The sequence below is a fragment of the Calliphora vicina genome, chromosome 1 (assembly GCF_958450345.1).
Source record: "Calliphora vicina chromosome 1, idCalVici1.1, whole genome shotgun sequence".
Classification (NCBI taxonomy): domain Eukaryota; kingdom Metazoa; phylum Arthropoda; class Insecta; order Diptera; family Calliphoridae; genus Calliphora; species Calliphora vicina.
Genome location: NC_088780.1, coordinates 14119624 through 14145305, shown reverse-complemented (window position 1 = coordinate 14145305; position 25682 = coordinate 14119624). Strand labels below are relative to the sequence as shown.

Below are 25682 nucleotides of genomic sequence, written 5' to 3'. Positions count from 1 at the left end.
AATCCAAGTAATCGCCGGCGACAACAAAATTTTCTAAAGAAAATTCAAGTAATCGCCGGCGACAACAAAATTTTCTAAAGAAAATTCAAGTAATCGCCGGCGACAACAAAATTTTCTAAAGAAAATTCAAGTAATCGCCGGCCACAACAAAATTTTCTAAAGAAAATTCAAGTAATCGCCGGCCACAACAAAATTTTCTAAAGAAAATTCAAGTAATCGCCGGCCACAACAAAATTTTCTAAAGAAAATTCATGTAATCGCCGGCGACAACAAAATTTTCTAAAGAAAATTCATGTAATCGCCGGCGACAACAAAATTTTCTAAAGAAAATTCAAGTAATCGCCGGCCACAACAAAATTTTCTAAAGAAAATTCAAGTAATCGCCGGCCACAACAAAATTTTCTAAAGAAAATTCATGTAATCGCCGGCGACAACAAAATTTTCTAAAGAAAATTCAAGTAATCGTCGGCGACAACTAAATTTTCTACAGAAAATTCAAGTAATCGTCGGCGACAACAAAATTTTCTACAGAAAATTCAAGTAATCGCCGTCGACATCTAAATTTTCTGAAGAAACTCCAAGTAATCGCCGTCGACATCTAAATTTTCTGAAGAAACTGCAAGTAGTCGCCGGCGACAACAAAATTTTCTAAAGAAACTGCAAGTAATCGCCGGCGACAACAAAATTTTCTAAAGAAACTGCAAGTAATCGCCGGCGACAACAAAATTTTCTAAAGAAACTGCAAGTAATCGCCGGCGACAACAAAATTTTCTAAAGAAACTGCAAGTAATCGCCGGCGACAACAAAATTTTCTAAAGAAAATTCAAGTAATCGCCGGCGACAACAAAATTTTCTAAAGAAAATTCAAGTAATCGCCGGCGACAACAAAATTTTCTAAAGAAAATTCAAGTAATCGCCGGCGACAACAAAATTTTCTAAAGAAAAATCAAGTAATCGCCGGCGACAACAAAATTTTCTAAAGAAAAATCAAGTAATCGCCGGCGACAACTAAATTTTCTAAGGAAAAATCAAGTAATCGCCGGCGACAACAAAATTTTCTAAAGAAAAATCAAGTAATCGCCGGCGACAACAAAATTTTCTAAAGAAAATCCAAGTAATCGCCGGCGACAACAAAATTTTTTAAAGAAAATCCAAGTAATCGCCGGCGACAACAAAATTTTCTAAAGAAAATCCAAGTAATCGCCGGCGACAACAAAATTTTCTAAAGAAAATCCAAGTAATCGCCGGCGACAACAAAATTTTCTAAAGAAAATCCAAGTAATCGCCGGCGACAACAAAATTTTCTAAAGAAAATCCAAGTAATCGCCGGCGACAACAAAATTTTCTAAAGAAAATCCAAGTAATCGCCGGCGACAACAAAATTTTCTAAAGAAAATCCAAGTAATCGCCGGCGACAACAAAATTTTCTAAAGAAAATTCAAGTAATCGCCGGCGACAACAAAATTTTCTAAAGAAAATTCAAGTAATCGCCGGCGACAACAAAATTTTCTAAAGAAAATTCAAGTAATCGCCGGCGACAAAAAAATGTTTTAAAGAAAATTCAAGTAATCGCCGGCGACAAAAAAATGTTCTAAAGAAAATTCAAGTAATCGCCGGCGACAACAAATTTTAAAAATTAAATTCAAGTAATCGCCAGGTACAACAACATTTTCTAAATAAAATTCAAGTAATCGCCAGCTACAACAACATTTTCTAAAGAAAATTCATGCAATCACCGGCGACAACAAAATTTTCTAAAGAAACTGCAAGTAATCCCGGTTGTAAATTTTTTAACCCGATTTTTTTATTTTCTCTAAATTTTTTTTTCAAAAATTAGTTTTTAATGAAATTTGTGTTCAATTTTTATCTTCAAGTATACTTTGGTGAAGGATATATAGATTAGGTACATCCGAAAATAAAAATCATACTTGTTTGTTTAAAAAGCAATAGTTTTTTTTGTAGCAATAATTTTTTTAACATATATTATTTGTTTTCTATTATTTCAATATATTTTATTCTTAAGCTTATATATCTTAACAATTCAGGAAAAGATCACACGGTTTTTTATAGAAAAAATACATTTTAAACGTTTTATGCAATTCAAATCAAAGAATCCAATATTTAAATATAACGATTTTCCTCTTCATGCCAAAAAAAACAACAAAAATTCCCCCATTCATACAGCTATACAACTCTGTATTAAAAACAACAATTTCACCACAGAACCGCAACAAAAAGTAGTAAACAAAAAACAGCTGTGTGTAACAATGTAACCAGATGTACAAACTGGAAATTTCAGGAAAAAACAAAGAAAGGCACACATCTGGCAGTATAGAATAAAAAGTGAATGGAGAAAAGAAACCAATAATAATAATTGCATACAAAAAATAAGTCATTTTGTCAGGCTACAAAAAGGAAAATAATTTTTCCATAATGGCTTTTGATTTATGCATCGACAAGAACTTATTCCTAGACACTACATGTCGAACATGTAGTAGATTTTTTAGCGAGAATGTAAAGTTTTACAAAATATTCGAGGAGAAACTTAAGACATCCACTAATGAGGGTGCTGGTGCAGTGGAAGGGTCCCTGCAAGCAGGTGATCTAAAAGAAAGCAAGGTGTATGAGACCTGCGAGGAGATCAAGGATATCTTTGAGGATCTCAATATATGGAAATTGAATGTAAGTAGGGTGTGGCTGCTTAAATATTAAGTGTAATTTCATAAGTTTCCTTTGTCTTAACAGATCAAACCATTTGATGGTTTGCCTCAGCAGTTGTGTGAGGAATGTTTTCAGCGTTTCAAACAGGTGAAAGCATTTCGTGAAGAGTGCCTCGACAGTCAACGCATATTGCAAAGCTATTTCTTGGATTTTGATAATCTATTGGATGTGGGCAAACTATCACCTACTGCAGACTTGGTAAAATTGGAGTTAGACAACCAGAATGATGCAGTTTTAGGCAAAGATTCAGCTAGATCTTCACCCAAGTGCTGCACACAAGAGTTAATGTCTCCTTTTAGCAGTCCCCGTTTGAGACTAAGTCCTCGTTTTGCCGAACTGGGTAATTGTCTCGATACTTCATCCTCTATGGGAACACCACCCCCCTTATTCGAGGAAATCAAAACTGAACCCATAGATATGGAAACTATGGAAGTAATGAAAGCAGAATCTGAATTACCGTTTCAAGAACCTTTGAAAAAAGAATATACCATTAGATCTCCCAATAATTCTTCGGATGAAGAATCCTCCACCCCTACTTCAGATGAGGAGGTAGAAACTGAAGACTCCTCCTCGTCGGATGAAGAGTCCTTGCAGGATTTCAAATTGAAACAAAAGAAAAAGTTGCACTCTTATTTGAAGTGTAAAATATGTGGCCAATCTTGTCAAAATCGCCAACAGCTCAAAATGCATCATATGCGTTTTCATCCACAGGAGAAACCCTTCGAATGTGACATTTGCACCAGCACTTTCAAGTCTAGTTTTCTGTTGGCCCAACATAAGCTCAAGCACAATCGTCCCGATACCATGCAGTGTGATGAGTGCAAGAAATATTTCCGCAGCCAGCTACATTTGCAAAGACATTTTAAGAATTTCCATTTAAAATCTACCTACACTTGTCACATTTGCAACCAACAATTCGAAAACTATACGCAAATGCGTTTTCAATATCATGTGCGGCAGCATGGAGAAAAACGTTTCTCGTGTTCGTACTGTGACAAGGCTTTTCACCAAAAGATCCATTTGATCAATCATGAAAGGACTCACACAAAAGAACAGCCATTTCGCTGTGATTTATGCGGCAAGGCCTATCGCCAGCAGACCGCCTGTCAGGAGCACATGAAAACCCACAAGGATCCCACTCCCTTCAAATGTAAACATTGCTCCAAGGAGTTCTCGCAACGTTCTACACTGCGAATACACATGCAGAAAATGCACAATTTGGAAAAACAATCAAACACTACTCAAAACTTTGCTAGAAATTCTGGGAATACGGCTGCAGTATTTGAGCAACATAATTTTATGAGTTTTTAAAAAACTTGTATTTAAATGAATGTGTTTCGATTCTATTTTGTATTTCAAAAATAAATAAAATCAAGATCTTAAAATAAGCTTAATAATTACAGTTTGCTTTGTAAAAATTATACCTATATTACTATTAAATATAACTTACTTTGAAAAAGTCTAATATGTACCAGCCATTTTGTTTTTTTTTTCACTAATTAATAAATTTGCACAATTTTATTTTTTTTTGTTATTAGGTATGACGATATTTTTCCAATATAACACTTTACAAGTAACAGCCGGCAACAACAAAATTTTTTTTGGAACAAATCAAGATCCGCGTAACAGTTTACATTTTCATAATTTTTTTTCTGTAAATATTCACATTTTCGGTATTGCCGGCCTTCGGCCGGATGAAGGGACTTTTAACTCTGGGGTGTATCGAACACCGGCTTCGCTAAAATCTCTTTCTGTATATCAAAATTTTCTGATGTACTGTCATATAAAATAAAAAAGGAATTTTTGGTTCACAATATTAATAAACTGTACCATATTATATATCATATTAAAGGTATTGTGAAGCACTATTAAATGATACCCATAACGATCAGTTTGTTTTCCAAATATATGAGAAATGTACTATTATATGTATTGACTTTAAATTCATATAACTCTTAAACTAAGAGAGAGCAGGCAAAAATATTAATGTTTTTGAGCTTCTAATTATGAGAGCTATCAACACCAAAGAAATTATAAAAATGCAAGCTGTTTCGCTGATCTTGATTTATACCTTTTTTTTAATAAAATTATCACTTTTTATTACCGACGACTGTGAAATTCATGTAATTTTGCGACTGCAATTAATAAATTTGCACAATTTTATTTTTTCTGTTTGTTATAGGAATGACGCTATTTTTTCCAAGTTATTAATTTGCCATAATTTAAATACTTTACAAGTAACAGTCGGCAACAACAACATTTTCTTAATAAAATTATCACTTTTTATTACCGACGAATGCGAAATTTTTTAAAGTCAATTCAAGTAATTTTACGACTGCAAAATTTTATAAATAAAATTCAAGTAATTTAATTGTCAGAGACTACAAACTTTTCTAAATAAAATTTTATCACAAACTAAAACCATATTTTACTTAACCGCCATTATTTTATTCTTTCTACTAAAGCAACAAAACTAAGCTGTCATTACTTATTCTCTTATACCCTGTTTATGCATGTTGCAATTAACGGTAAATATCAAATGTAAACATCTAACAAGAAAATGTAAACAACAGAGTTATATTTAACTTTACATTACAGTTTATGATTAATAATTTTATTTCGCAAAATGTTAACTTTTTAGTACCTAATAGTGCTTTCAAGGAAATATTTATTAAATTTCTTCCAGCCATAACGTTTCTTGGGATCTTTTTTACTCTTCTCTGGTGCTAAATTCGGCATCAAACCAGCCTTTTGAGCCATTGTCACCAAAGTGCCAATTTTCTTTTGTTGCCTGTGGCACAAACCGGTTATACGCTTGGGCAACATACAGCCATCCGATCTGACATACTGAGACAAAATTAAAACATCTGTATGCTTCAGCTCTAAACCCAAAGTGCATTCGGGACAGAATTTTTCCGAACAGGCAGCCTTTAGCATATTGCCATCACGGGGAGAAGGTTTGGAAATAGCCTCAATAATTAAACTATCCTTTTCGGTTTTTTGTTGTACTAAATGAAAAAAAATAGAGATATTTTGTATTAACATGCCATTAGGTTATGAAACTGTTCACTTCACTTTGTACTTACTTTCCTTAATGTGGTTTACCGCTGTGGTTGTTATGGGTTTAGCATTTAATAAATTTGTTTTCCAAAGATTTACAGCAGCTCTTCTTAATAAAGCCATTTTGATAAAGTTTATTTTAGAATTTAATACAAAAATTGGAAATTTTATGAAAATTTTAAGGAAAACAAGTGCTTTTTAACAGCTGTAAATCTATTGGGAAAATAATCATTCACAATAGTGTGACAACAGCTGTAAAGTAAAACAGAGTTGTTATGTGAGAAAGCAGAGCTGTATATAGATTTCGAAAACAATGTTGTATTTATGTTAAAAGTTACAGTTATTTTTAAATTAGTGAAAAGTTGTGTGATGTGAAATATTTGTTTAAAATTAAAATTGAAAAATTTAAGATTTTAACTGATTATTCCTTTTTTTATAAAGATTAATTTTCAATCTATTTGCTACCAATAAAATCAATTTAATTACATTATTTTTTGTTTAGCACCATAATCAACAGACAATGTGCAATATAATACCATCAAGTGGTTATTTTTGGTTTTTTGTGTTTTTTTCAGCTTTAGTGATTATCAATTTATTATCAGGATTTTTATAGCTGCCCTGATTTAAATTAATAGATAAAGAGCAGGTAATATTGATAAATAAAAGTTACAGTTTGACACGTTTATAATGAACTTTAAGGGACTTGCAATTTCAATTCGTTATTATTATTCTAAATTTGTTGTGTCCGTACTATAAACAATAATAAAAACTGATTTAATATGTAATGTTTACGAGGTTATTAATAAAACAAAGTACTGACTAAATTTCCATTGATTTCACATTCTTTGATTTTGTTTCTTTTAACAACAGCCATCGCAAATCGAAAAATTCTATGTATCGAACAAAATTTGGTTAATATTAAAAGAGGAGGAAGGAAAAACGATTTATAAAAACAACTTAAAGATTAGGTTTTAATCAGGTTTAACATAATTTTAAAAAATAAAAATCGAATCACTTAAAATATTATTTATACAAAGCTTTTGTTTAAGATCTTATCTTCTTCTGTTAACACATTTAGCAATTTGGTATTAATAATTGTAAAGGATGCAAGTAAAACAACATATTATTATTAAACTCGTGACCAATATTTTGAAAGCCTTAACCCACATCAAATATGTTTCCGTTAAAACTAAAAAATGCCTATTATTAAACAATTGTTTATTAACATATTATGTTATCTATAAACATTTGTTTAAAACTAATAAATTCATCATCCAACTATCTAGAATTAGAGACCACACGCAAATATCAATAAATCAGAACAAACCATTTACAGTGATTTTCAGATAACGTATTTCACATAAGGTTTTTGCACTGGACAATAAAGAAATAATGTTTATTCCCTCAAATGTATATAAAATATTATAATTTTCAAGATAACCAAGTAGTATAAATAGCTGGTATGGCATTGAAAACAAAACAAAATCGGTCAAGACTTTTGTAAGAATAGGAAAACATCAGCAATGAGGAGTTTTTGTATGATAATTAGCTTAGGCCTATTGGCATTTGCCTCGGCTGCTAAATTGGATCCCAGCTGTATGCTGAAAGAAATGACTCCTACGGTATGTAAACTGAAATTTAATAAAAAAAAGTAATATTTTCTTGGAATTAATTCTTTATTTCTTAATAGGATGAACGTATACACGCTCATGGTTATCCAGCTGAATCGCATCATGTAGAGACCGAGGATGGTTATGTTTTGAACTTATTCCGTATACCCTATTCACATAAATTACAAAATCAAAATGCCAAACGTCCTGTTATTCTATTGCAACATGGTCTCTTCAGTAACTCCGATTGTTGGCTGTCCACCGGTCCCGATTATGCTTTAGCTTACCTCATGGTCGATGCCGGTTTCGATGTCTGGCTGGGCAATGCTCGTGGCAATATTTATTCTAGACAAAATACCAAAATTTCTCTAAACAATCCGAAATTCTGGCATTTCGATTGGCATGAAATTGGAAAAATTGATATTCCAACCATGATCGATTTCATCATTGAGGAGACGGGTGAACAGCAAATACATTATGCTGGTCATTCGCAAGGTACTACCGTTTACTTTGTCATGATGTCTGAGCGTCCAGAATACAATATGAAAATTAAATCTGCCCATATGTTGGCTCCTTGTGCTTTCTTCGAACATGGCACCTCATATGCTTTCAAAGTCTTCCGTCCTCTAGTGGGTAAACCGGGTGGCATTTGGAATCAGGCTCTAGGTGATTTGGAATTATTGCCTCAAAACACTTTGATTGCTGGTGTTGCGGATACTGCTTGTGGCACTGATCCCGCTTTGAAGTTCTTGTGCAAAAATTTGTGGCTTCTTTTTGCCGGTGAAGGTTACACTAACACCAATGTCACTGCTATGCAAGTTCTGGTGGAGACCCATCCCGGCGGTGCATCCAGCAACCAGGGTATTCATTATATTCAGTTGAGTGATTACAACAAGGGTCGCTTTTGTCAAAAGGATTATGGTCCAAAACAAAATAAGCAAATCTATGGCCAAGAACAGGCTCCTGACTATAATCTGGCCAACATTAAGGCACCTACGTACTTGTATTCCAGTACAAATGATGCTTTGTGTGATCCTAAAGATGTTAATACTTTGGTCGCTAATACGCCACACTTGGCGGGAGATTATCGTGTTCCTGAGCAAAGTTTCAATCATTTGGATTTCATTGTGGCCCACAATATGAAGGAGCTGGTAAATGATCCCGTTATGGCAAATATTTTCAAACATGAAGATTCTTTGTAAATAGATTAACATTTTATATGGAAATAAGTATTGTGATATATTCGAGTTATTCTGAATAAATTTTAAAGACAAATTTAGTAGTATTTGGTCTATTTTTTAAGAGGTTTTATTAATTTTAAGACTTTTAAGGAGTCTTTATTTAGTATAAGATTATTATTGTGTTTAGATAACAAGAAATTATGTTGTAAAATATCACGCAACCTCACTTATTACTGATGGTAATTGGAATTTACACAAACCATAATTCATTAGTTGTTGTTGTAAAACTATACAATTTTCGAATCGGGGGGTTCTGCATAGAAGTCAAGATATTGTACTACTTCAACCGGGTTGGCCCATAAATCCATTTGAATTTGACCCCATCGCAAAGTTCGAGATTATCATTTACTTCATCGCATAGCTCATGAATGTTGAAGATGTGTCCACAGGGAGGTATTCCTTGTTTAGTTAACTCTATAGGGTAGTGAGCATTTGCTTTAAACTCTGCGAACGACTAGTGGCCACTCAGTTAGTTTACGATGCATCTCTTCAAGTTGTTTGACATTGAGGACTGCAAGATGTCCTGGAAGATAATGGTATAGCTGACGGTATCGGAGGCCGTTGATAGGTCTAGAACCACGAGGATCGTCATTCACAAAGCCTTGCGAGATCACAAAGCACATATCTCTCTGGTCTTCCCCTAAATTAGAGTGCCAGAGCTAATGCTTCGAGTTAAAGTCCCCATGTCGGGCCCGCTGGCTACTGGTGCGGAACATAGATATTATAGAACTCTATATCCATCTCCTTAGGTCTTCTCTAATCGAGAGAAAGAGGTGTATACTATAATCTATATGAATATTATTTATTTAGAGGAATTTTACCACTAATTTCGCATAAGGAGCAGATGCATTTTAACCAGAGAATGATTCAACAAGGAATGAAGTCAATACGTTTGGAGTACTATGGAATTAATTCAACGAATTAATTCGTGCTGCATGTTTTAATTGAAATATTAGGAATTATTTTTTTTTTTGTATATTTTATGTATATTTTTCAAGAAATTTTGTTTATAATTAAAACTCATTGAAATGACTATTATTTAGAACTATAATTACATTATTTTGGAAAAGGTCATCATTTATCTTTATTTTATTAAAAGCTTGTTTGGCAACATCGTTTTTAGTACACTTTTTAGCAACCCAGTCATTCAGTTGAAATAAAATACAACCCTGTAGTCTTTGTCATTCTTCTTTTCACATTGTCATTTCCCGTTTTAACAATTTGTGTGTCACAAGAGTGTGTTACTTCAATAGAGAAAAAAGTTATTTCGCTATAAATTTTTATCGGCAGTGCTAAATTTTTTTTGTTTTAATCGTAAGTACCATAAAATTAAGACAATTATAAATATCCTTAATTTAATAAAAAAAAACTTAAGTATTATGAATAAGTTAATAAATGATGCAAAAGAAAAAATGGCTGCCCACATACAAATAGAGGGAACGCCAATTGAAAAAAGAACTAAAGTATTTTTTAATGGTAAAAAATATAAGCAAAATTCCAAAAAGGCTAATTTAATTAGTGTTTGCAAGGTATTTATTATATTAATAGCAACTAATTTGCTAAATAAAGTGAAAGAAAGATCTAGATATTTTTTACATATAAATTCGTTTAATGAGTTTTTTCCTCGTTTTTTTTTCATTGTTTTATGTTTTTTTTGTTTTCGATACCTTTTTGCTGCAACGCTGTCAATATGGCGTTGCTATGCCTTCATTTCCTGTTAATTTTTTGCTATGAGTGTGTGTGTGTTTGACGGCCACCACATGTCATTTCATTATTGCTTTCTCATTTAGTTGTCGGAATTCGTGAAATCAAGTGGTTTACTTTATTGAATCATTTTGTTTTTCTTTAGTTAATAAAACACATTTTTCCGAAGTTATTTTTTTTATAATTTATTTATTTAAGATTAATTTAAGTAACTTATTGTGATAAAAAAATTTAATTTAAACTTAGTAAAATCAGAACAACAATATAAATATAACCCGCTTAAACATTTTTTTACCCTGATTTATTAATATACGTGAGGGTTGTGTGTGCGTGTGTATAATTTTACCGCTCGCTAGCATTTTAAATTAAAATCAACAGTTTGAATTCGTGTCATTTTGTACAATTTCAATAAACTACAAGCAAAAAGAAAGCTGTGGAGGGGTGAAATTTAACATAACTAATACAACGAGGTTAAATAAATTATTTAATTAAGGAAATATTTGTTTTAAACAAAAAAAAAACACCAAGTTATCCATAAATTCAGGAAATTGTAACATTTCCTATTTAAGAGACAAGTTTCTTGCTTTTTTCGTTTATATGTAAGTAAAATAATTATTTTAATATTTAATTAATAAACTATGTATGTATGTAGGTACATTTTAATATGATTTTATATTGTTTCGAGGTGATCGATCGTTTATCGGCATTAGGTTTTTGTAAACAAAAATGTTGTGACTCGAACCCGAAATTTTTATTTACAAGTCCGAAATCGTATCCCCTAGATCGTTAAAATTCCAAATTTTGTTTTCCAAAAACATTTTATAAACCTACATTTTAGATTAAATTAACACATAACCTAGAATTTAAAATTCCGTAATTTAATACTTTTTTGGGGAAATTAATTATGTTTATAATTATAGAAAAGCACGTACATATTCTCCTGTTTTATTTGTTATAAATTTCGAAATATTTTTATGAAAATTTATAATCTTTTTTGTATTGTGTAGCAAAAGTGAAAGATTTCATTGACCTCGTTTTTATTTCTTTCTCGAATATTTTTCAAAGGAATTTCTCTCTAGTTTAACGGGCTCTTTTTAAATTTCTTTTGATTGCTTTTTTTTTTATTATTTCTGTTTCTTTGTGTTTTGTTTCTTTGCCTCTCTTTCTGTAGTTGAAGGTATTGTTTGTGGTTGTGTTAGTGGCCTTTTTTTATAATGTGTCGCGCGGCCATTTGTCAAATTTGTTTTTGTTTTTAATATGTTTTCTTAAAATTGAGGTTAGATTGAAAGCAATGAAGTGAAACAACAATGTTGAAATAAAGAAGAATTGATATCTCCAAAAAGACGTGGTGCTGCAATATTTAATCTTTTCATGAAGTATTAGAAAAATAGAAATGAGTCATGCTATTTGTTTTTGTTTAATAACATATTTGTTTGAAGTTTCTAAAGAAATTGTTAAGTTAAATCCTAAAGTTATACGAGAGCAGGCCAAAAATGTATTTGCATACATAAAGTTATAAAAGTAAAATTCAGCTTTATTACTGCATTGGTTTGTCTTTTACAACATTAGAACTTATTTTATTTGTATTAAACTTTGGCATTTTACACTTGCCTCGTAACCTTAATATTTAACCTCAGGTTAACGAGTAATATGGGAATGCCAGAAAAAACTCCAAAGATTATTTCTATTGTCCAAGCATATTATTTAATTGATTTACTTGGCCAGTTATAATCTTATACTATTAAAAATATGTATATTCTAATTTAATAATTTTACTTTTAAACATGTACTTAATATCAATTTCTGTTTGTTTTCCTTTTTCTTTAGCAATTTATTGTATGAGTCAAAAAACTGAAAGACCAGTACTATCAGGTCAGCGCATCAAGACCAGAAAAAGAGATGAAAGAGAAAAATATGACCCAACGGGATTCCGTGATGCGGTCATTGCTGGTCTCGAAACAACTGAAGGTGACTTAGAAAAAATCTCTAAATATTTAGATATCGCTGGTAATAAACTTGATTATCGCCGTTACGGCGAAGTACTATTTGACATATTAATTGCTGGTGGTCTCTTAGGTAAGTTTCTTATAATTTTTAAAATTAATTTAATTTAAAAAATTCTCAAAGATTAAACAATTTAATATTTAAGTTAAAGTCTAGTTAAATTTGCACCCAACTTGGTTTAATCTTCATTTTACCAGAGTTGGTTTAAATCGTTCATAGATTAATTACACAATTTCATATTTATGTTAATGTTTAGTTAAACTAGCACCCAAAGCTTCGCTTTACCAGCGGTGCTTTAAATGATTGATTTAAATAGTTCATGCTTATTTAAGCATGGTTTAAATATTTCATAGTTTAAACTAAAGTTTAGTCATTGTTTTTTGTTTAAGCTAGTAAAAATTACGATTAACTTGGAATTTATATCTTAATATTTAATTAATGTACTTTTTTTTATTTTTTTTATAGTTCCTGGTGGTTCAATCTCACAGGATGGCGAGAAGCCACGCACAAATTTTTGTATATTCGAAGCCCCCGAAGATATGGAAGCAATGCGTAACCATGAGCAGGTAATTTGTTTGTTTTGTTTTAATTTCCTTTCCATTACAGTAATAGTTAATAACAATGTTCATAATGTCATTTAAATAACCTTGTTGCTTTCAAATTCAAGTGTTATTTATGTATTATGTATGTTCTAAGTCTATATAAAAATATACATTTTTATTTATTGTTTATTAACTTGTCTCTGATAGCAGCACAAACCTGTTTGTCTTGCTATGGGAGACAAGTTGTAGATGTCATGATGGAGAAAATTAGAAATTATTGCTTTTTTTACTACACAAACATGAAACAGTTTGCAATGTAGAGTAAAATAGAATTTCTCATGATATTGAATTTATTGTTATGAGAGCAAAAATCAATTAAAATGTATTTTTTTTGTTCCGTATGCACCTAATTAGAACTAATTTTGCTGTATATTTTCCAAAGCTTTACTAGTGTCGAATGGTTGCTAAATTAAAATCATATATTTACTTGTCTGGTTTTTTCCTTACACCATGAAATTTTCAGATTTCTTTCTATGAAACATTACAACAACAAAAATTTAAGTTATTTATTTTTTATAAAGATTTTTTTATTAACTTTTGTTGTTTGTTTATTTGTGTTTTTTATTAGGTATTCATCAAGCTCATGCGTCGATATAAGTACTTGGAGAAGATGTTCGAGGAGGAAATGAAGAAAGTATTAGTCTTCATTAAAGGTTTTACTCCAAGCGAACGCATTAAACTTGCGCGTATGACAGCGCTATGGTTAGGTATGTATTTGAATTATTGAAAACATTATTTAGTAATAATCTAACAATCAAAAAACAAATATTGTTTCCGGAAGGTTTCAGGAAGAAATTTGTCATTGATTTCCTAAGTCAATTTCTTTAATTAACTCTCCCATATTAAATTATTAAAGATTTTGAATTTAATTTGCAAATGTTTGCTTCTAGATGTTTGTGTTTTTGTTTAACTTCTTACAAAATTTTATAATTTGTTAAAAACAAAGCGATTTTTCGTAATGTAAATTTTATATTTTTTATTCGAAAATAATGGCCCTGGTTAAATAAATATAATTTGAGACCTGGGACTACGCGGCTAATATGACTCCAAAAGACTTGTGTAAGAATTGTTATAGTCAGGGTTACTGCGTAATTCCGTTCGAAAATAGTTTAAATTTGAATAAATTACCCATCCGATCCTGGCCTAGTGGAAAATAATTAGACATTAGTCCACAAAGTGGATTAAACATAATAAAGAATTATGATTTAGTACCTCTGAGGCGTTATTCGATTCAATCAAATTTCGAATTTGTATGAATTTTAAATAATTGTTCCTCGATATCCAAAGAAAAGTGAGCCAGAACATATTTATTTAAAACTCATTCGAAAGAATGAACAATTTGTTCGGAATTACTGGTTGTAATTCCAAAACTATTGTCGCCTGGTAACTATTTGAAAATAATTACTCATTAGTCCCCCTGGGGCTAATGCGAAAACGATTATAAACAAATTATTTTGATATTTCAATTATAGGATTTTTTCCAAAATATATCCTAACATCAATTAAGATATAATCCCCTGGGGAGCACTGAGTAATACGATTCGTATTTGGGCTCCTGGGGGCACAATTCCAAAACAATTATTCATTTGATTACCTGCCGGGTTTAATTCTATAAAAGAAATTTAAATTTTTCGAAAGATCGCTGATTCAGGTTTACTTTTTTAATAAATGTTAAACATATAAAATTTCGGTACATCCGTGTCACTTTAACCAAATTTGATTTTTATCTTTGTTTTCCATCAGATAAGAGTTAATACATGAGTGGCATATTAAACTACATTTTGGCGTACTGACTTTTACCTTATATTACTAGAGGCAAAAGACACAAACCCAATTACATTTCATTATTATGAAAATACACATTAATAATCTCCCCTATCGCGAATCAATATTTCACATGAAATTTCACATCAACTTTGTTCAAATTTTCCCATTTGTGAAATTTTTTAGATGGAATTTTGTAAACAATAAACAGCTGTTACGAACAAAATCAACTATTGTGAATGAAATGTTCATGGGAATATCACGATAGCAATTTTCCCTTCGATGGAAATGGTTATTATAACCAATTCGAAAGAATGAACAATTCGTTCGATTCACTTTTCTTTAGGTTAACTGGCAGTAATTCCAAAACTATTTTCCTTTGGTAACTGTTTGAAACGTAATCATTCGAAACTATACATTCTAATTATTCATTTGATTTCCCTGTCTGGTTACTGTCAAATTATACGTTACTTTTCAATTTTATAAAAAAAACTTAAATTTTTCGAAAGATCGCACACACTTTGTTTAACATGTTTATTTATTTCTGGTTTACTTTTTTAATAAATGTTAAACATATAAAATTTCGGTACAACCATGCCACTTTAACCAAATTTGATTTTTATCTTTGTTTTCCATCAGATAAGAGTTAATACATGAGTGGCATATTAAACTACATTTTGGCGTACTGACTTTTACCTTATATTACTAGAGGCAAAAGACACAAACCCAATTACATTCTACTATTATGAAACTACACATTAATAATAATAATCCCGATAACAACAACAAAACAAATATTTATTAATAAATTAATATTGTATCTTTTTTTTGCAGTTAATGGTTCGGTGCCACCCACTGTTTTATTGGTACTCAATAATGAACATTTAATAAAGGATGGTATTGCTCTTGATTTTTTGGTTGAACTATTTGTCACCTTTAAACAGGAGAAGGGTATTGCTTCCCTTATACAAACACTTAAGAAGGGTGGTTTAGAAAGCAAGTAAGTTGAACATTTCTTTTTATTATCTTTTATTATACATTACGGAAAGTTTCAGGAAGAAATTTGGTGTAAACATTTATTGTAATCAAACCAATTTCTTTAATTAACTGTCCTAGATTAAATAGGTTTTGGTTTTAATTAGCAAATGTTTCATTGCGAATATTTGTGTAACAATTTGAAATCTGACAAAGTAAATTTAAAACAAAAATTTGAAATTAAAATGTTAATGTTAGTTTAGTTTTATTTTTTTAAATAATTTTGGATAATTTAGAAATCTCAAATGTTAATTTCAAAATAGTCCCCAAAAAAGTACTATTTTCTGTCCCTTTCGAAAAGTTCTCATAAAGTAATTTCTTACATCCATTTCAAAAAAATTTCTTAGACTTTTTTTTCATCCTTTTATTCTCAAAAGTTCACAAAAAGTACTTTCTTCCATTAATTTTAAAATAGCCTGAAAGTATTCAAATAAAGTAGTTTTTTCCATCTATTTCAAAAAGTTAATTTTAAAAAAGTACTTTTCTCGCTCCATTCCACATATTTTAAAATGTTAGTCTTTTTATTTTTATAAATGTCTACCCTTTATTTTACACTATTTTAACCCATTTTTGTTTCTACTTTTGGTTTTTTACAGACTTATGGACTTTTTCCCACCAAACAAACGTACTGAAGAGAATTTTAAACAAGTTTTCCTTGACAAGGAACTCACTGAAATTATTAAATTGCATAAAGCCCAAGCCAGTCAAGAGGCTAAACGTGAATTGCAACAAACCCTTATTGATGATATTAACGATGAGAAACCACACTCAGAAATCAATGCAGACATTAAAGAATTTGCCGCTAAATCCAACATTCCGGAAAACGAAATTATCGTCATTATATGGTCGACCATTATGTCGCTAGGCGAATGGAACAAGAAAGAGGAATTGGTTACCGATCAAGCTGTACGCCATTTGAAAAACTATTGCCCTCTATTCCAGGCCTTTACCGGCACCGATCGTGCAGAATTATCATTGATCTTGAAAGTTCAAGAATTCTGTTATGAGAATATGAACTTTATGAAAGCTTTCCAGAAGATCATATTATTGTTTTACAAAAGTAAGTAGATGGATGAATGGAAGATTTATTTAATATTTATTTTTGTTTTGTTTGCTTTACTTGAATATACAGTTAATAATATATCTATATAACATTTTTATTAATTTTCCATTTGTTTTTATTATTTTCTTTTTAGCTGAAATTCTATCGGAAGTGGTTATCATGCGTTGGTACAAAGATGCCCATTCTAGCAAGGGTAAAATGCATTTCCTTGAACAAATGAAGAAATTTGTTGAATGGCTACAAAATGCCGAAGAAGGTAAGCACCTCTTTAAACTTATATATGGGTTGTTAAAAATAAAAGTGTCAATAGAAAAAAAAAATTCAATTCAATTGGGTGGATTGTTTGGATTATCAGCAAAATGACAGAACACAATCTTAGCTTATGAGAATTATTTACTTATGTCTTGATCAGAAATAGAAATATACGGGAAAATTTATTAAAAACTCATTGTCAACTCAATCTTGATTATTTATTTAGGGTGTAGGGAATTAATGCTGGAAATCAATGAACATTGAATTAAAAACCAATTTTGTCACATTCAACTTAAATATATATAAAAAGATATTTATTTAGATATATATTCCCAACTTTATGACTAACAAAACTTAAAATTATAACATTTTACTCGGCAATTGTTATTAAAAACATGTTGGTCATATGGTTGTGAATACGAGGGATAGGATAAACTAAATATAATTTTAAATATTATTAATATAAAAGGCCCTTGCCGCTCTTTATGCACCTTATTAGAACTAATTTTGCTGTTAAATACCAAGGCTTAACTAGTGTCGAAAGGCTGCTAAATTAATATCATACATTTACTTGTCCAGTTTTTTCCAGTTTGCAAAAAAATTGCCAACTCTTTTACGAAATTTCTAGATTTCTTTGTATGAAACATTTACTTTGTATAAAAACTGGTTTGCGATTGTGACTAAATTCTATATATTTCCTTTAAATTTATATTTTTGGGTAAAATTTGCATTAAATATTACATTTAAATTATTTTTTACAAAAATTTTGTTTCATTAAAATTTGTTTTCTATCTTTATCTTAAAGTATACTTTGGTGAAGTTTATATAAGATTCATCACAGCCGAATATAGCTCTCTTTTTGTTTTGTTTCAAATCGAATTATGGAGTAAACCCCGGGAGTTGAATATAACATTTTGTACTTCTTTTTTAATTCTCAAATTTTAATTTTGACAGCACAATTTTTGTAAAGTGTTTGAGGAACTTTACCCCCAGGCGGTCTAAAAAACCTCAAAGAGGTCTACTGAAATTACAATCCAAACATTTATACAAATTCGAATATTTTCAATTTCAAATCGTATTATGGTGTGGCCCCCTGGGGTCTTTCATTTCAATTGGAAAGAAAATATTTAGCGAATTCAAATATGTATAATTCATACAAATTCAAAAATGTATCTATTTTTAAGTACTAATCACCAGGATTTAAAATAATTTTTGAAAAAAAAAACTTTTTAAGAATATAAATTTTCAGTAAAATTGTCTGAAAGTTTATTTTTTATCAAAAATTAATTTTTTGTTCTAAATTGTGTAAAGAATTTCCCAATAAGCATTTATACTGAAATTCAAGTTTAAAGCAAGTGTAATTCAAGCCTTGAATTACAGTTGTATTACACTTTATTTCAATACTCCAGTAAAAAGGAAACATATAAATTCAGGCCGTGTTTTTTTGTTTGAAAAATATTTAATTTTTCAATTTTCCCAGTAAGCATTTTTACTGGAAAGCAAGTTGAAAGCAAGTGTAATTCAAGCCTTGAATTATAGTCAAGCAATTGAATTACAGTTGTATTACATGGCGTGTTCGTAAATTCAGTATGATTGCATCACTGCAGTAAATTAAAATTTTAGCGTTCGAAAAAGCATATTTGCGATTATTGATTAACGTCAAACGTTTTTTAAAGCAAATTGTTGGCAGTGATGCTGCAAATTTGTGCAACCGATGCATCATTAAGTTATATGTTGCAAAAGTTTGCAGGTCGTGGCATCAGTGATGCACAAATTTACTGCATTTACGAACACACCCACACTTTATTTCAATAGCATTCTCTAGTAAAAAGGAAAAATAAATTCAAGCCATATGTTTTTTGTTTGAAAAATAAATAAATTTTCAAATATTTTTCATGTTTAAAGTATAATTACATTTGCATTCAAGTCAAATTCCAACAAAATCTTCAAGTGCTTGAATTTTTGGGGCTTTGGTGCTTACTGGGAATTTTTTCAATTTTAAAACATAAAATTATATTATAATTCAAGTCAAATTCCAACAAAATGTTCAAGTGCTTGATTTTTTGGGGTTATTGTTATACTAAGTTGTTATGTTTTAATAAAAATATTGTGTCACAAACCAGAAATTAAAGGCAACTGTCTTGAGAACGAATATGTTGATAAAAACCACAACATAATTCAGGTTACCATGTTGCCAGATAAACAATGCTCGGCCGGTGATTGGGTGTCCATTTATCTTTTAACACATAGATATTTTTGGCCAATAATCGCTGGTACATTATAACAAAGAATTTCAGTTAAATATAAATTAAAAGGGCAAACTTTGAGAATGAATTTGTTAAAAATAAATCCTAACATTTTCTATTGTACAAGTTTGCCAGATTAAACCATAGATTTTTGCTTGCCTAATTGTCTGCTAAATTAAATATAGATTCTATAGGCCAATGAAATCTATGACAAATTAAAAACAATCAGATTAATTATGAATAAAAAATTCCCCGGTAGTTTTAACACCATTGAATTTGAATAGGAAAAATTAGAAAAGCGAAAAAACTCCCAGGGAATTTTTATTCGTAATTGGGCTGAATATAATAACAAATTTAGATCAATTTATTTTACTATAAAACTAGTTGTATATTTTATTTCTTTTATGGTTAATTATTGTATGCATACTTTTTGAGATTGACTTTGATTTATTTAATTTATCTTTGTCTTTGTACAAGTGTGCTAGATTAAATGTGCATTGGTTGGGTGTCCTAGCTACTTTAATCATAGTTATACTAGGCCAATAATCAATGTCACAAAATTTCTCTTAACTTTTTAACAAGTTTTGTGTATTAATTATATTTTTTTTGAGCAACTGATTGAGAACGAAATTTGGTTGATTAAAAATTCACAATATTTTTCAGGTTAACATTGTTGCCAGATTAACAGTGCTCGGCCGGTGATTGGGTGTCCATTTATCTTATTTACATAGATATTTTTGGCCAATAATTGCTGGTACATTATTCTAAAGAATTTTTGTAAAAGATTTATTTTATTTAAATCAAATGGAGGCAAACTTTGAGAATGAATTTGTTAAAAATAAATCCTAACATTTTCTATTGTACAAGTTTGTCAGATTAATAAATAGATTTTTGCTTGCCTAATTGTCTGCTAAATTAAATATAGATTCTATAGGCCAATGAAATCTATAACAAATGTTATTTATAGCTTATTTTATAATTCTAAAATTTGTAAAAAAAATTTTGTTAAATTTATTTTAACAAAATAAAGTATAATTTGTCTTCTTTTTTTTTTAAAAAAAAAAAGAAAAGATAATGGCCACTGTCTTGAGAACGAATATGTTGATAAAAACCACAACATTATTCAGGTTACCATGTTGCCAGAATAACAGTGCTCGGCCGGTGATTGGGTGTCCATTTATCTTTTACAACATAGATATTTTTGGCCAATAATTGCTGGTACATTTATAACAAAGAATTTCGGTTAAATATAAATTAAAAGGGCGAACTTTGAGAATGACTTTGTTAAAAATAAATCCTAACATTTTCTATTGTACAAGTTTGCCAGATTAATAAATAGATTTTTGCTTGCCTAATTGTCTGCTAAATTAAATATAGATTCTATAGGCCAATGAGATCTTTAACAAATGTTATTCAGCCCAATTATGAATAAAAAATTTCCCGGGAGTTTTTTCCCATTGAATTTGAATAGGAAAAATGGGAAAATTCATAATTGGGCTGATTATAAATTATATTTTGGGAATAAAAAATGAATATGTGAATTTTTCATTTTATTGATATGATTTTGTAAAATTTCGCTTGTCGAAAAAGATAAGATATAATGGCCACTGTCTTGAGAACGAATATGTTGATTAACACCACAACATTATTCAGGTTACCATGTTGCCAGAATAACAGTGCTTGGCCGGTGATTGGGTGTCCATTTATCTTATTTATACATAGATATTTTTGGCCAATAATTGCTGGTACATTTTTTTTTTTGAAAAGAAATAATTTCAGTTAGAGATTAATTTTATATAAATAGATTCAATAGGCCAATGAGATCTTTAACAAAAATTCTTATTGTTTATGGAAGTGTGTTATGTTTTGTAATTTGTAAACATTTTGTTAATTTTTTTTTAACAAATGAAAGTATAATTTGTCTTCTTTTTTTTTGAAAAAGAGAAGATAATGGCCACTGTCTTGAGAACGAATATGTTGATTAAAACCACAACATTATTCAGGTTACCATGTTGCCAGATTAACAGTGCTAGGCCAGTGATTGGGTGTCCATTTATCTTATTAACTCATAGATATTTTTGGCCAATAATTGCTGGTACATTATTATAAAAGTTTAAACGATTTTGAGATTTTCTTAACATAAAAACTGACGTGAGATTTCAATGTTTGTTGCAGCTAGGTCAATAGAAGAATTAGCGTATTTAGGCTTTGGGGCTATTGTGAAACAAAATTTTATTTTATTTCAAATTTATATTAAAAACCAACTTTTAATTTCTTTTCATTTTAGAATCTGAATCTGAGGATGAACAAAAGAATGGAGAATAACAAGATATGGCTGAGAAAGTTCCAAACATTGCCAGCGATATCTTTGCAAGAAGCATGAACATAGATTAAACAAAAAAATATTCAAATTCATCTCTCCAATTTTGTAAGCATCTTTAAGAATAAAACTCTACCACCACAACCACCAGCTAATATCAACAACAACAACTATAATAAATAATCTCTCAATTTTATATGAAATTAAAGAAAAAAATAATTCAAAAAAATTACCAGCAAGTCACCAAGTTAAAAAAAGTTAATGACAAACAAAACAACCAACAACCATGTATTATTGTATGAAACAAAAGAACAAAAAAAAAACAACTAAATGAAACTTAAATTTAATACAAAATTTTGACGGCAGTAAATAAAATTGACATAAATATAAAACAAAACAACAACAACATATTTTATTGCAATATTAAATATTATAATAAAACAACAATAACAACAACAGAAAAGTAAAAGTTAAAAAGTCACACTCTAAACAAAATGTATTATGCATTCATCATTAATTCATTCTCATTCATTATATGTATTTGTTTAAGAATGATGATTATTTGAACATAAATTATATACATGTATATTTACAAAACAAAAATAAAATAAAATAAAAAAAAAATTTAAAAAATAAACAACAAAACAACTCTTATATACAAAAATTACTAGAATGTGAGTCCACAAAATCAGATTTATTTATTTCCCAAAAACTAAAAAAAAAGTTTTGTTCTCAAAATTATGAATAAAATCATTATTTTTCTCCTACTCCCTCTCAAACTTTATGCAGACATTTTTTTAATAAAACCACTTAGTAAAAAACAAAATAATAAATAAATATTGTGTAATACATAAATATTTGCTGAAATTTTAAAGAATTTATTGTGTAAAATCATTTAAGATGAATGTAAACATAGAACAAAAGAAAAGTTATAAACAAAAAATAAATTATACAAAAATTACCACTTTTTATGTTTATTTATTTTTTCTGAGTTGATTTTGACCTAGATTCTTTAATATCCTCAATTTATTAGTTTATTTAAGATAATTTAACAAAAAAAAAAAATAAACATTCAACAAGAAAACTTAAACAAATTGTTTATTTATTTAGCGATAATTTTAAATTATAGCGGGGGGTGTCAATTTATGGCCTTGAGGTACTGAGGGAAACTAATATTTATTGTTCGGATTAGATCGAATATTATATTCGGTTTTTATAGTTTTACTAGGTATTTTTTTGCGTTTGGTGTTTTAGAAAAGGGTCAATCCCTTTACCGCAGTCGAACACGATCGAATACTTATTCGAACGTGCGAGTTTTATTTATTTTTGGGATTCTTTTATTCGATATCGAATAAACTGTATAGAAAATTATAGTGATTGTGCTCGATAACGAACGAGTTTTTACTCGAACTCTAATAAGCATCCTAAATTTATTTCGATTACGAGTGCAAGAATTTTCCCCCTGTTATGTATTTTCGAAAATGGTTTCAACATAAACAGCCCAATTATGAATAAAAAATTCCGCGGGAGTTTTTTCTCATTGAAATTGAATAGGAAAAATGAGAAAAGGGAAAGAACTCCCGCGGAATTTTTATTCATAAAGTTTTATTTCCGAATGTTTACTTAATTGGGTACGGCCGATTAACCGTATTCGGTCAATAATCTCAAAATTGCAGTATTGTCAGGTCAGACAGTGCAGTGACGCATTTAGAAATGGTGTTATCATTCTGAACTGAAATTCACATAAACCCAATTGTATTATATGGTATTTGCTACTAAGTAATAAAATAGCTCATTTATTTGGTCCAAAGGGATTTTTTATATTACTATAGATTTCAATAAATAAACATCTAATCTGGAAAAATAGAAATAAATCAACAGACTATATACGTACATATTTATAAAAAAATATCTACAAGTAGGTCTCCCACATCGTTTAAAAACGCATTAGGTATACAATACATATCGTCATCTAAAATGCAAAAGGGTCTATCAACTTTAAAATTTTACAGGAGAGACGACATATTTCGTTATCTCATTTTTACAAATACATAATTGAAAGGCAATAACACAAATCATTCACCCCTATCGCGAATCAACATTTCACATGAAATATTTTCCCTTTTCCTTTTTTCGTTCATCAACTTTGTTCACGTGAAAAAAATTCCCCTTGTTGTGAAATTTTTAGATGGAATTTTGTAAACAATAAACAGCTGTTACGAACAAAATCAACTATTGTGAATGTAAAGTTCATCATGATATTCCCGATAGCAATTTTCCCTTCGAGGGAAATGAATATTTCATGGGAACAAAATTTCACATGTTATTGCCGATAGGGGTGATTGATTAAAGTATGTTGCTCATGCATTATTGATGTCTAACATGTTCAGCCCAATTATGAAAAAAAATTCCCCGGGAGTTTTTTCCCTTTTCGTTTTTTTAACATAGAATTTGAATAGGAAAAATGAGAAAAGGGAAAAAAATACCGGGGATTTTTTTTTTCATAATTAGGCTGGTTGTATTGTGCTGAAGTTTTTACTGGATTTTGTGGTGTTTTGATGCGTAGGTATAATCTTCTATTCAATAGTATTATACGATTTGTTTATAATCTTAAAATTAGATCACATGTTTCTGAAACCGTTCCAAGAAGGACCTAGTGGCCTTATAACAGTTTTGTAAAACTTGCTTGGAGGAGTCAATGCCAAACTTGAACGAGTACTGCTACCATAGATAAATACACATAGATCGGAAACTCCAATGTCAAAGACCTAACTCTTTGTTGCTCTAGGATTTAAAGGATCTATTTTGATTTTGTTCAAATCTAAAGTATTACACATTGCCATAATATACATTTTATGTTATTTAACGTATTTGAATTTTAAATAAACTTCACTTTTACTATTTTGCAAGAGAAAGTGATTTTGTTATTTCAAAGTTATCAAACTTATGTATAGAAAGTGTTATTGTTTTTTGTGATTTTTGTTTTAAACAAATTTATTTTTTTATTCATGAAAGTGAGTGTGTATTAATGCACAGTGGTTTAAAAACATTTTCAGGCCAATCATGAATAAAAAATCCGCGGGAATTTTTCCTATTCAAATTCAGCGTTAAAAATGGGAAAAAAACTCTCGCGGATTTTTTTATACATGATTGGTCTGTTTATTTTGGAAATAATTCGATATCTCGTAAATGTTTGATCATATCTTAATGCAATTTCACACAGTAAGGGCTAGTGATTTCAAAAACGATTTTTTACATTCAGCCCAATTATGAATAAAAATTTTCCGGAAGTTTTTTCCGTTTTCTCATTTTTCCTATTCAAATTCAATGGGAAACAAACTCCCGTGGAATTTTTTATTCATAATTGGGCTGATTGAATATGTTTGGATTCGATTTACAGAACACCAAAAAATGTGAATTTGTTTTAACAGAAAAGTGTTTTTTTTTTTAAAGAAAAACCTTTTTTCCGAATTCAGACTATTCGGTCGGACTCTAATTCCGAATATCAAGTGTTGGCCCAATTCGATTAATCGGTAAGACACTATCAGGTATCTTATGGAAATCGATTAACTAATTTGTATCACTTTACTTTCCTAAATTCTTTTAAATTATTTGCTATGCTATATACATATTTCTAGAAAATAATAAGCCATTGGTTCAAAAGTTTCAAATCGATCGTTTTGAAATCGTTCGCATTCGTGATCGAATGAATTATCGTATCGACAAATAATTTTGATAATCGATTTCGAATACCGTAAATAAAATAAGAAAATTACGATGAATTTTTCTCGATATCAAATGCGGTAGGTATGCCCCTGTTTAAATTTCTAAAAAAATGGGCTCTGCAAAAGTTTGAACAAAAATTAATTCAACGTATCATCATTATCCTCGATGAAGCTTATTTTTGAATGGCTTTTTCAATAAGCAACATATTCGTTATTCGACAGCAGACAATCCGTATGTGCATCCCCAAAAAGGTTAAGGCCAAGAAATTGTGCTACTTCAACGGTGTTGATCCACAAATACATTGGACTAAGTGAAGTAGGATTGGCTGGACAGT

General features: G+C 29.8%; 4 protein-coding genes across 5 annotated transcripts; 3 read left to right on the top strand and 1 right to left on the bottom strand.

Annotated features, from left to right (window-relative positions):
- The first annotated feature begins 2326 nt into the window (after positions 1-2326).
- On the top strand, positions 2327-4192 carry LOC135949513 (zinc finger protein 383-like). Its single transcript, XM_065499103.1, has 2 exons — positions 2327-2682; positions 2746-4192. The coding sequence occupies exons 1-2, from the start codon at positions 2434-2436 to the stop codon at positions 4030-4032; spliced, it is 1536 nt and encodes a 511-aa protein (XP_065355175.1). The 5' UTR covers positions 2327-2433; the 3' UTR covers positions 4033-4192.
- Positions 4193-5296: 1104 nt separating this feature from the next.
- On the bottom strand, positions 5297-6000 carry mRpS18A (mitochondrial ribosomal protein S18A). Its single transcript, XM_065516201.1, has 2 exons — positions 5808-6000; positions 5297-5729 (listed from the first exon to the last, which is right to left on the bottom strand). Exons 1-2 carry the CDS (start codon positions 5902-5904, stop codon positions 5359-5361), a joined length of 468 nt encoding a protein of 155 aa, XP_065372273.1. The 5' UTR covers positions 5905-6000; the 3' UTR covers positions 5297-5358.
- Positions 6001-7269: 1269 nt separating this feature from the next.
- mag (magro) lies at positions 7270-8670 on the top strand. The gene is made up of 2 exons (XM_065516200.1): positions 7270-7403; positions 7472-8670. Exons 1-2 carry the CDS (start codon positions 7305-7307, stop codon positions 8591-8593), a joined length of 1221 nt encoding a protein of 406 aa, XP_065372272.1. The 5' UTR covers positions 7270-7304; the 3' UTR covers positions 8594-8670.
- Positions 8671-9789: 1119 nt separating this feature from the next.
- Positions 9790-22028, top strand: kra (basic leucine zipper and W2 domain-containing protein kra). Of its 2 annotated transcripts, none has more exons than XM_065499101.1 (8): positions 9790-9946; positions 12164-12412; positions 12806-12906; positions 13511-13649; positions 15541-15706; positions 16338-16801; positions 16938-17060; positions 21590-22028. In XM_065499101.1, exons 2-8 carry the CDS (start codon positions 12175-12177, stop codon positions 21625-21627), a joined length of 1269 nt encoding a protein of 422 aa, XP_065355173.1. In that variant the 5' UTR covers positions 9790-9946; positions 12164-12174; the 3' UTR covers positions 21628-22028. The 2 variants fall into 2 exon arrangements, with proteins under 2 accessions (XP_065355173.1, XP_065355174.1); XM_065499102.1 differs by lacking the exon at positions 9790-9946 and adding an exon at positions 10610-10935.
- Positions 22029-25682: the final 3654 nt, after the last annotated feature.